The following is a 12,807-nucleotide window of genomic DNA, read 5'->3' as shown; positions in this document are numbered from 1 at the left end:
GAAAGTTCCCCATTGCGGCAGCTGTCTGTGTGTGTGTGTGTGGGGGGGGGGCAGGACTGGGCACCGCTGTCATTGGTCTCACTTTTTACCGAGTGACCGGTTGGTTGAAGGGCAGTGTGTCATGTATCATGTAATTGCAGGGAGGCAACAGATAAGGCATACATGTAATCTGATTTCATCAACCTGCGTGGGTTCAGTTTCTGCACAACAACTGAACCCGACGGTGACTGATTGGGACTGAGGCATTGTTTACTCTGTTTGTGAGACACTCGCATGAACGCGCTAAAGGTGTTGCGGAGCTGGCGGAACCTCTATGGGGAAATATTTATTTTCATCTACGACGCAGCCAGGGAAGTTCATTGAAGAAAACGCTCAACTATACAACAGTTTGCCACAGTAAGTAGTAAGTAGTAAGGTGTCTGTCTACACCTTCGAATGATAGGTGAAGTTTAGAATGAAATCATATCCCAATCAAATTAGAAATGTTACGTAATATATCAGCTGTTTATTGCATCATCGACATATTTATTAAGCCTACCATCCTAAAATAGTAGACATTTTTTTTATGGCAGGTAATGCGTAGTTTCCTCGTCTGTAACGTAAAGATACCCGTAACGTGATCATGCACGAATAAGCGCTGAAACATGCAACAGGTGCTCTCTTATAGGTCCCTATGTCATCCAGATCACACAAGCCGCCTACTGAAAGTGCATTAATAGTTTTATCACCAATATTGGAATGTGTCACGTGTATCTTTTGGTTTGACAGTGACACTTGTTTGCATGTTTAATCACCTTTAGTTGTGTTGTCTCCTGTCTGTGGCTTTGTGTTCATAATGTTTGTGATCTGGTCTCTCTCAGCTGCTGGACAAAGGCACTAACTTCTGCTGGTCTTGCTTGTGTTTACACACACTGTGGGACTGACTGTGCAACCCTCCTGTCCACCCATCACAAGATGCATATGAATAGCTTACTGAATCGTTGGAGTAAGTAGTACACTCTTTTAGTCCATCCATATGCTTGCAACAGTTTACTAACTTACTTTATTTTCTTCCCTTGCCCTCAATTCCTCCAGATTCCTGCCCTTGAAAGAAAATAATTGGAAAAAAAGCTCTTGTTGAAAGTGATTGCATTGCTTAAATCCTGTATCTCTGCACCCCAGAGTTGAATAATGTTATGTTCTCCATCAGCACGGCAGGTGCTTCACATTTTTCAAGGGCTTAGACGACTGAAGTAGGGCTTGCCTAATGATGTAAACTAAACTTAGATTGTGCCAAGCCAGTCACAGTGATAAAGTAGATCTAAACTCGTGTTGTAATCAGTTAATTTTCTTGAGCTGAAAGAAATGGGTTGTACAGTAATAAATATCCTGTATTTACGGTAATAACTGGATAATAACATGATTGGTCAATTATTCCACCTTGACTGACTGCTGATTTTGCCGTTCCAACTTGAATCACCTTGGAGTTCTGAACAATGCAGTAATCTCCCTCAATTTTTCTATGTTTTGTTATTTATTGTTGGGGGAGATACAGGTACATTATCCATTTCAAATTATACTTTTATAAAACCTGTAGGCTTCCCCTCAAAAAAAAGGAAAAATAATCTCTAATCTCTCATCTCTAATTGATTGAGAGATTCAATAAACTATACTCAGTAAGTAACATACTGTGAATTAATTTTGTAACTTTTCCCCAGACGCATTTAACTGCAGGCACTCTGTTCCAGTTCCATTTTATACTCCCACATCATATGAAGGAATGTGCCTACCTGATTTAGGGGACACAGTGAACAGGTGGGAGTCAAACGTTTCCTTGGTGTTAAATACAGTCTGTGAACAAACTTAAGTTAATATTTCGGATTACGGGATGCCAAGGTCATATATTTCCATTTTCTGTTCCAGTTAACAGGGTTGTTCAGATTCTATTACATCTGTGGACCATACTTTTTTTAATGGCTAGCTCAGAATAAGAGCTTTCCAAAAGTAGTCTTACTCTGCCTTTGGGAAGTATTCAGATCCTTCATAGAAATGGTGCCAGATTTCCTCCAGACAGGACGCTTGGCATTCAGGCCAAAGAGTTTCATCAAACCAGATAATCTTGTTTCTCATGGTCTGAGAATCTTTAGGTGCTTTTTGGCAAACTCCAAGCGGGCTGTCATGTGCTTTTTACTGAGAAGTGGTTTCCATCTGGTCACTGTACCATAAAGGCTTGATTGGTAGAGTGCTGCAGAGATGGTTGTCCTTCATGATGGTTGTCCCATCTCCACAGAGGAACTCTAAAGCTCTGTCAAAGCGATTGTCAGGTTCTTAGTCACCTCCTTGACCAAGAACCTTCTCCCCCGATTACTCAGATTGGCAGTGTGGCCGGCTCTAGGAAGAGTTTTAGTGGTTCCAAACTTCTTCCATTTAAGAATGATTGAGGGCACTGTGTTTTTGGGGACCTTCAATGATGCAGAATGTTTTTGGTACCCTTCCCCAGCTCTGTGCCATGACACAATCCTGTCTCTGAGCTCTACGGATAATTCCTTCGACCTCCTAGCTTGGTTTTTGCTCTGACATGCACTGTCAACTGTGGGACCTTATATAGACAGGTGTGTGCCTTTCCAAATCATGTCCCATCAATTGAATTTAACATAGGTGGACTCCAATGAAGTTGTAGAAACATCTCAATGGAAACAGGATGCACCTGAGCTCAATTTCGAGTCTCATTGCAAGGGGTCTGAATACTTATGTAAATAAGGTATTTCTGGGTTTTAATACATTTTCAAATATTTCAAAAATCCTGTTTTCACTTTGTCATTATGAGGTATTGTGTGTAGATTAGGGTTGCTATCCCCAATTCAATGGAATTGCAACCCTCTGCATGCACAGTGCAATCTTCCATCACATGTGCAGCTAATTCTCAAGATCTTGCACACTAATGAGATGCTATTGAGCCCACACTACTACACTGTCTGAGCCAAGGACAACATGCTTTCTGGTAAGTTTTGATTACAATACTGGGTGGGGTGAATATATTCTATATGACATACATGATTTTTGTTAACTAGTAAATAGTAGCCTAGGGCAAAGTGTGTTTAAATCATTTCTAACTTGTTAATCATTTCTGCTAGTTAGTTTTTGCTACCATGTGGGTTTTAGCTTGCTTGAGCCTTCTAACTGAGTGTTAATTCACCTGTTTCCATACATGTTTAATTTAAAACATGTATCTTACAAAGGACTTGTTTAATCTAACTGCTTAACTATTTATCTGTACAAGGAATTGTATTGGGTTTTTTAAACTCATTTTCCCCCTAATCTTTACAGGAAAATGCCACGGGCACTATCTGATGTGTGGAGACATTTCACTGCAGCTCATGTAGAAGGAAACGCTGTGTAGATTTGCAAATACTGTGCCAAATCATATGTGAAGAATGCAACAAAAATGCAGAATCATCTGGCCAAGTGCATAAAGTTCCCTCAGTGCTCACAACAAGCAACCTCTGACAAAAGTCCCCCTACTTCTATTCAAGGTGAAAATGGTGAATCAGACACCTTTATCGATAGCAACAGCTCATGGTCCTCCTGGAATCAGAAGTTTTTTTGACTCAATGGAGGAACGTAGTCAGAGAAATGCTGATGAATGTCTTGAGCTGATGGAAGTCATCAATGACCTTGGACCACAAAAGGTACTTGCATTGGTGACAAGGCTGCGAACATGAAGGCTGCTTGGTCTAAAGTGGAGGAGTCCTACCCTCACATCACACCCATTGGCTGTGCTGCTCATGCATTGAATCTGCTCCTCAAGGACATCATGGCACTGAAAACAATGGATACACTCTACAGGAGAGCCAAGGAAATGGTTAGGTATGTGGAGTGTCATCAAGTTATAACAGCAATCTACCTCACCAAGCAAAGTGATAAGAATAAGAGCACCACATTGAAGCTGCCCAGCAACACCCGTTGGGGTGGTGTTGTCATCATGTTTGACAGTCTCCTGGAGGGGAAGGAGTCACTCCAAGAAATGGCCATATCACAGTCTGCCGATATGGACAGCCCCATCAAGAGGATCCTCCTGGATGATGTATTTTGGGAGAGAGTGGTAAGCAGCCTGAAACTCCTGAAACCTATAGCAGTAGCCATTGCACAGATTAATGGAGACAATTGCCATCCTGTCTGATGTTCAGACTCTGCTTGCAGATGTAAGAGAAGAAATCCGTACTGCCCTGCCCACTTCACTGTTGCTCCAAGCAGAGGAAACTGCAGTTCTGAAATGCATCAAAAAGCATTAAGACTTCTGCCTGAAGCCCATACACGCCACAGCTTACATGTTGGACCACAAGTATGCTGGCAAGAGCATCCTGTCTGGTGCAGAGATCAACATCACTACCGTGTCTCACCATCTTGGCCTGGATGAGGGCAAGGTTCTTGGCAGTCTGTCGAAGTACACTTCGAAGCAAGGGCTTTGGGATGGAGATGCAATATGGCAGTCGTGCCAACATATCTAATCAGCCACCTGGTGGAAGGGACTTTGTGGATCTGAGGCTCTTTCCCCTGTTGCCTCCATCATCCTCCAAATCCCACCAACATCAGCCGCCTCAGAGCGCAACTGGTCCTTGTTTGGGAACACGCACGCAACAGACTGACCAATATAAGGGTTGAAATATTGATGGCCGTCCGGACAAATTTAAGGCTTTTTGAGCCTGACAACGAGCCATCCTCATCAAGGTTGGAAAGTGAAAGTGAAAGTGAAGATGAGGCCTCAGAGTCTGATGTTCAAGAGGTGGACATTGAGGAGGTCCAGGGAGAAGACATGGAAGCCTGAGAGGAAGACAATCAAAGCTTTAGTTTCTGGACTATCGTTTTACAGTATAGAACCTGAAGCTTTGGTTATCATTTTACACATGTTGAAACCGTTTTTGGGAGATGCGATGGATCATTGGGGATCAATATTCCCTTTCTTTTGTTGTTCAGTGAAGTCGTCCCATTTAATAAAAAAATATATATATCGGAAGGATTTAGTAATTTGCAATTATGTCTACTTGTGATGAGGTAAAATGTTTGTTTCTGTCTGCATATGATACGGTAAATACATCCAAAGAAAAATATCAACATTTAAATGGTATTAATATTAATTAGCATATATTTCTGTTTATTCCCATATTCCAGTTAATTCCCACGGAAAGTTTCCACCTATGCTGTGCACAGAACAGAGCAAGCTGGCTCTAACCAGAATAGAAAGAGTGGGAGGCCCCGGTGCACAACTGAGCAAGAGGACAAGTACATTAGAATGTCTAGTTTGAGAAACAGACGCCTCACAAGTACTCAACTGGCAGCTTCATTAAATAGTTCCCGCAAAACACCAGTCTCAACGTCAGCAGTGAAGAGGCGACTCCAGGAGGCTGGCCTTCTAGGCAGAGGTGCAATGAAAAGTCCATATCTCAGACTGGCCAATAAAAATAAAAGATTAAGATGGGCAAAAGAACAGACATTAGACAGAGTAACTCTGCCTAAAAGCCCAGCAGCCTCTTCACTGTTGACATTGAGACTGCTGTTTTGCGGGTAGTGTTTAAATCGCGCTATGGATTTTATCCCAAAAGCCAGAACGGGGAGATAAGGGAAGCAATGAAGTACAGAAATTCAGCCGTGGCAATATATTCATTTTGACAATATATTCATTTTGACAAAAGATATTTGTCTGGTTAGAGCAACTGAGATATTAGTGAATCAAATGAGGCCAAATTGAATTGAGTGTTTCTGGCAATGGTTTTATCTAAGGAAGGAAATATCTATTCCCTAATATTTAAAATGGGCATCTATTGGGATTCCATAAGTAGAGATTCCATAGGGCAGATTTGGTTAGATTTTTTTATAACTTGAGCAAAAGTGAGATGAGATCACCTTGCTTGATACGTATAGTTATTCTGAATGGAACAAAGCATCTATTGCCTTTTTATTGCTATGGCTGAGGGGTTGGTATATCGTATTTTAATCATATGAATACAATTGGAGCCAAGTCCCATATGTTCCAAAACCGACCAAAGATACGACCATTCTAGTCTATCAAAAGCTTTTTCTGCGTCGAGAGAGAGGAGCTTTGATTTCTGATGAAGCATGTAAGATATGTAATACATGATGGAGGATATCTGAGGATAATAGTTTTTTTTAAAACAAATCCTCTTTAGTCCAGATGTACCAATCTTAATCAATCAAGTTTATCAAAGATAGGGGGGCATCCGTACCTTTTTGTATTTTTTTATAACAGCCAAATTAATTAATTAAAATCTATTTACGTCCCAAACGAACCATTGTGAACGGCTGAGTTAATGATTGGACCTAATTGTTTCCAAAATGTTAAATAGACCTCTGGAGGAATACCATCACAAGCGGGTCATTTGCCTTTATTCATGCTATCCAATATGCCCTTTTGATTTCACGGAGACGTGGGCTTCCAGCAAGCCGGCTTCCTCAGTTGAGAGAAGAGGAGTTCTTATGTCTTTCGTTTTGAAAACGGTTCATCTTTGTTAGATTACTCGTTGGTTATTACTGCACGGTCGGAACTGGAAGCACAAGCATTTCGCTACACTCGCATTAACATCTGCTAACCATGTGTATGTGACAAAATAACATTTTATTTTATTTGATCTGGCTTGGTGTGGATTTACAATCAGAGGTGTATTTTTTTTTTATTAAAATGGGGGAGAATCTTTGGTTAATACATTTTGGTTCTGATAGTAATTCACCTGATTCAAATTCAATAGTAGCAATATTGACTAATTGATCAATACTGCGTAGCTTGTTGGTCAGTAGACGACTGGGTCGATTACCATGGAAGTAATGGTTGAGTCTTAACTCGATGGATGGCAGATTCTGCTCTCTGTCTTGTCAATAGATTTAGTTCTCTCGTGACTTTGAAAAGACTAAGTTGCTACCTGGTTTGAAAAAAGTGTTTGTTGAGAGAACACTCTGACATCTGTTAAAATCTTTTCCGATTACGATTATTATTATTATTATTATTATGATATCTTCTTTTAATTGTGATTTTATTCATGGCTTCCCAAAAAATCTGAGGATCATCGACAGAATTTTTGTTAATAATTTTGAATTCATTCAATTCAGTTCAAATTGTTCACAGAGAGTAGGATCTCTTGTAGTAAGGACAATCATCATCTTGTGGCTCTTTTTTAGGAGATTCTGAAATGTGTATCTGGCAGTAATAATCACTATGATCAGATAGGCTCGTACTGTATGTCAAATGTCTATTTTCTTGATTAAAGGAAATAGAAGAGTAGATAATAGCACAACGTCGATTTGCTTTACGGTTATGAGCTCGCTAGGCGTCAATGGAATCAGAGAGTTGGAGAGGCTTGGTTGCCTGTGGCGTGTGGTTGGTCTTATTAGAGAGAGCTGGGCAAGAACAGGAACTGTGCTACTGGCCCCCCTGAACGAGGACAGAGGACAAGTCATAAATCGGTTATTAATATCAGACAACAGAACAGGCATTGTGGGCCTTCAGTACAGGAGGTTCTGTAAAAAGGGGGGGGGGGGTACAGTTGATTCAGTGATTGATATACAGGTAAGACAGAAAATTAACTTTACATTATTGTAATTCACATACTGTATTTTTGTATTGATATTTACACTAACTGGATGCACATCTAATATACCTGAAGATTTAGTTAAATATCAGCACACTTGGTAGAAATATTGTATGGATAAATTATCTGCATCAGCCTTTGTAAGAGGAATGCAAGGTAGCCCACGGTGCATTAGACAAAGACTATATGACTGTCATGCTAGTCCGTGGTAAATTGTCTCTGAGCCTGAGGAACAGCCCAGTCTCTTATGGCGTTTTAATGACAAGATCAGATCTCTTACCCAGTATCCTTTCTGCAGGTACAAAGCATTCATCAGATCTAGAAGTCATTCTCACTCACTTAGAGAAGGAATTGGAAATGCTCTTAAGACTGTTCTCTCCCGCTAGGAGCGATGTCCGTTTTGTCTGTGCTTTCTGTTTGTACCGTCCTTGGTTATATTGATATTATTGCTCTGTGGTGTTTCACTCCTGGGACATTTTTTTGTGTGGTTGCAGTCGATTGTTCAGTTGGAGCAAAGTAGCTGAATGAATGCGCGTAGGTCATCTGTGGGGGTTTGTCCATGGACAAGGGAGTCGATTCATTAGGGACTTAGCCACACGAGTTAGCCTTTCCCTGTGTGCCACAACGCTGGCACGCAATAGCTGGCTGAACCACGTGGTGACCAGCTTTGGAAAAAATATATATGACTTTTTACCCCTTTTTTTCTCCCCAATTTCGTGATATCCAATTGGTAGTTAGTCTTGTCTCATAGCTGCAACTCCCGTAGGGACTCGGGAGAGGCTAAGGTTGAGAGCCATGCATCCTCCGAAACACGACCCGGCCAAGCCGCACTGCTCGCTAAACCTGGGAGCCATCCGCACCAATGTGTCGGAGGAAACACCGTACAGCTGGCGACCGTTGTCAGCTTGCAGGCGCCCGGCCTGCCACAAGGAGTCGCTAGAGCGAGATGGGTCAAGGACATCCCGGGCAGGCCAAACCCTCCCCTAACGACGCTGGGCCAATTGTGCCCCGCCTGGGTCTCCCAGTCGCGGCCGGCTAAAACCAAGCCTGGGATTGAACCAGAGTCTGTAGTGACGCCTCTAGCACTGCGATGCTGTGCCTTCTCACAGCCTGGATTGTTTTAGATGACAGACGGGTAGATCCCTCCCCCATCCTAAGTGAGATCCCTCCTACAGCCTGACAGACTGGTAGATCCCATCCTGACAGACAGGTAGATCCCTCCCCCATCCTGACAGACAGGTAGATCCCTCCCACATCCTAAGTGAGATCCCTCCTACAGCCTGACAGACAGGTAGATCCCTCCCCCATCCTGACAGACAGGTAGATCCCTCTCCCGTCCTAAGTGAGACCCCTCCTACAGCCTGACAGACAGGTAGACCCCTCCCCCGTCCTAAGTGAGATCCCTCCTACAGCCTGACAGACAGGTAGACCCCTCCCCCGTCCTAAGTGAGATCCCTCCTACATCCTGACAGACAGGTATATCCCTCCTACATCCTGACAGACAGGTAGATCCCTCCCCCATCCTAAGTGAGATCCCTCCTACATCCTGACAGACAGGTAGATCCCTCCCCCGTCCTAAGTGAGACCCCTCCTACATCCTGACAGACAGGTAGATCCCTCCCCCGTCCTAAGTGAGATCCCTCCTACATCCTGACAGACAGGTAGATCCCTCCCCCATCCTAAGTGAGATCCCTCCTACATCCTGACAGACAGGTAGATCCCTCCCCCGTCCTAAGTGAGACCCCTCCTACATCCTGACAGACAGGTAGATCCCTCCCCCGTCCTAAGTGAGATCCTGACAGACAGGTAGATCCCTCCCCCGTCCTAAGTGAGATCCCTCCTACAGCCTGACAGACAGGTAGATCCCGTCCTAAGTGAGATCCCTCCTACAGCCCCGTTTTCTCTCCTGGTTAATCCTTCATAGAAAGTAACTAGCATGACTGGGCGCACTTTTACTTGAAACGTATCTACTTAAAAAGCCTGAACACAATTGAACTGAAAACAACCTGAATCCCACACGAAGCTGCTGCGTTATACACAGTTCCGTTTGTTTAGTTGGTGTAGAACCCAGTAATATCCTATCCATTGTATAGTAGGTGCCCTCCGCTGTTTCTAGCCAGTCTCCGGTAGCTGTCCTGGGCAGGGTTGTGGAATGTGTCAGAGCTGTGAGGATTAGCTGAGCCTTTGAACATCAGGTGGTTCTGTACTCAGGCACCTGGCCTGGTAGCTTGGTACTGAACCATTCTCACCCATTCCATCTATTCATTCCCTTCAAGAAATGCTGGGCCTAGATTGTCATTTGTCTTTGGTTGGTCAAGTGTTTGTCGGAAAACGGATCCAGTAATAGTGCTATCAGGCTTCAGTCACTGACGTCTCATTGATACTCCCTAAGTCTGACTCTTCCCATCACCGGCACTTGACGAGATAATGTGACCTGGAGAATAATAATAATATATAATATATGCCATTTAGCAGACGCTTTTATCCAAAGCGACTTACAGTCATGTGTGCATACATTCTACGTATGGGTGGTCCCGGGAATCGAACCCACTACCCTGGCTTTACAAGCGCCATGCTCTACCAACTGTGCTACAGAAGGAATACAATCTGTGGATATACAGTTGAAGTCAGAAGTTTACATACACCTTAGCCAAATCCATTTAAACTCAGTTTTTCCACAATTCCTGACATTTAATCCTAGTAAAAAAAAATCCCTGTTTTAGGTCAGTTAGGATCACCACTTTATTTTAAGAATGTGAAATGTCAGAATAATAGTAGAGAGAATTATTTATTTCACCTTTTATTTTTATATCACATTCCCAGTGGGTCAGAAGATTATATACACTCAATTCGTATTTGGTAGCATTGCTTTAAATTGTTTAACTTGGATCAAACGTTTCGGGTAGCCTTCCACAAGCTTCCCAAAATAAGTTGGGTGAATTTTGGCCCATTCCTCCTGAGCTGGTGTAACCGAGTCAGGTTTGTAGGCCTCCTTGCTCGCACAAGCTTTTTCAGTTCTGCCCACAAATTTTATAGGATTGAGGTAAGGGCTTTGTGATGGCCACTCCTGTCACGACTTCCACCGAAGGTGGCTCCCCTTCCTGTTCGGGCGGCGCTCGGCGGTCTTCGTCACCGTCCTACTAGCCGCCACCCATCCCTTTTTCGTTGTCTGTTTGTTTTGTCTTATAAGGGTCTATTTATTGTCTATTTGTGTGTGCTTGATGGGCTTCCTCATTTAAAGTAGGTTTACCTGCCCTTGTTTTGTGCGGGATTAATTTTGTGTTACGTGTGTGCGTTAGTTAGGTGTGTTTGTGTTCTGGACCTGGTACCCTGTGTTTTTGGGTGGTCCATATATTTCTGCACCCTGTGTTGTGGGCTTGTTTGTTTGTGCATTATTAAAGTGCACTTTTCCCTGTGGAACTCTCTGCGCCTGATTCCATTCCTCACACACCTAGTTCCCTGTGACAACTCCAACACCTTGACTTTGTTGTCCTTAAGCCATTTTGACACAACTTTGGAAGTATGCTTGAGATTGTCCATTTGGAAGACCCATTTGCGACCAAGCTCTAACTTCCTGACTGATGTCTTGAGATTTTGCGTCAATAAATCCACATCATTTTCCTGCCTCATGATGCCATTTATTTTGTGAAGTGCACCAGTCCCTCCTGAAGCAAAGCACCCCCACAACATGATGCTGCCACCCCCATGCTTCACGGTTGGGATGGTGTTCTTCAGCTTGCAAGCCTCCCCCTTTTTCCTCCAAACATAACAATGGTAAATTATGGCAAAACAGTTATATTTTTGTTTCATCAGACCAGAGGACAGTTTTCCAAAAAGTATGATCTTTGTCCCCATGTGCAGTTGCAAACCGTAGTCTGGCTTTCTTACGGCGGTTTTGGAGCAGTGGCTTCTTACTTGCTGACCGGCCTTTCAGGTTATGTCAATATAGGACTCGTTTTGCTGTGGATATAGATACTTTTGTACCTGTTTACTCCAGCATCTTCACAAGGTCCTTTGCTGTTGTTCTGGGAATGATTTGCACTTTTTGCACCAAAGTACGTTCATCTCTAGGAGACAGAACGAGTCTCCTTCCTGAGCGGTATGACGGCTGCGTGGTCCCATGGTGTTTATACTTGCAAAACTATTGTTTGTACAGCAGAACGTGGTACCTTCAGGCGTTTGGAAATTGCTCCCAAGGATGAACAAGACTTGTGGATGTCTACCATTTTTTGGTTTAGGCTGATTTATTTTGATTTTCCCATGATGTCAAGCACTGAGTTTGAAGCTAGGCCTTCAAATTCATCCACAGGTACACCTCCAATTGACTCAAATGATGTCTATCAGAAGCTTTTAAAGCCATTTCCCAAGCTGTTTAAAGGCACGGTCAACTCAGTGTATGTAAACTTCTGACCCACTGGAATTGTGATACAGTGAAATAATCTGTCTGTAAACAATTGTTGGAAAAATGACTTGTGTCATGTACAAAGTAGATGTCCTAACCGACTTGCCAAAACTATTAACAAGTAATGTGTGGAGTGGTTGAAAAACCTAAGTGAATGTAAACTTCTGACTTCCACTGTAGGTCTCTCATGACGAATATAATGATCACGGCATTAGGAGCTTCGAGCACCCTGCCCAAGACGCTTAGCCATTCAGCATGAAGATATCTACAGTCCCTGAATAACTTCCTGATGGAGTCCGTGTTTTGTATGTTTTACATGATGAACCTTCAACTCTGGTGGTTTCCTTACATAGTCTTTTCCAGCAGTTTATCACACACGTACACACACACTCCCCAAACATACACACAGGCTGACCTTATGGAAGCAGCAGTTCGTGACCCCAGGAGCAAAACCCTCTAGGGCGACAGGAAGTAACCTGAGAGAGTTGTGTCACAGGGGCCAGAGAGGGAGGGAGCAGAGAGTCGTGTCACAGGGGCCGGGGCCAGAGAGGGAGGGAGGGAGCAGAGAGCCAGCAGCAGCTCTAGAGTTCCACTAGACTGAATTATTTACCCAGCACTGCAAAGCCCAACCAGGTCAGGACCCGATGCTTCTTTCCATCAACACAATTCCAAACCCTGCCAGCTCTCCATGCAGCCTCATGACACAGGAGCATAAATGAATTATTATCCACGCGTGGGAGGCCTATTTGGAAAAGCTCTATTCCTTCAATGTTCAACCTGATCATCATTTGTTGCATCGCCTATAAGGATCTTAGACTGTATTGCATA

The 12,807-nt window shown here is 43.2% G+C and overlaps 1 protein-coding gene across 3 annotated transcripts in view; it reads left to right on the top strand.

Moving 5' to 3' along the window:
* Positions 1 to 73: 73 nt before the first annotated feature.
* LOC118384878 (dual specificity testis-specific protein kinase 2-like) overlaps positions 74 to 12,807 on the top strand; it is a 36,335-nt gene continuing 23,601 nt past the window's right edge. Inside the window, exons 1-2 of one of the 3 annotated variants that reach the window (XM_052521511.1) lie at positions 74 to 396; positions 861 to 985. In XM_052521511.1, coding sequence (XP_052377471.1) covers positions 314 to 396; positions 861 to 985 — 208 coding nt within the window. In that variant the 5' untranslated portion in view covers positions 74 to 313. The remainder of the gene's footprint in view (positions 397 to 860; positions 986 to 12,807) is intronic. The other 2 variants (XM_052521512.1, XM_052521513.1) reach the window with 2 other exon arrangements.

The sequence above is a fragment of the Oncorhynchus keta genome, chromosome 6, assembly GCF_023373465.1.
Source record: "Oncorhynchus keta strain PuntledgeMale-10-30-2019 chromosome 6, Oket_V2, whole genome shotgun sequence".
Classification (NCBI taxonomy): Eukaryota; Metazoa; Chordata; class Actinopteri; order Salmoniformes; family Salmonidae; genus Oncorhynchus; species Oncorhynchus keta.
The sequence above is the reverse complement of the archived record's forward strand: the minus strand, read 5'-3'. Positions and strand labels throughout refer to the sequence as shown.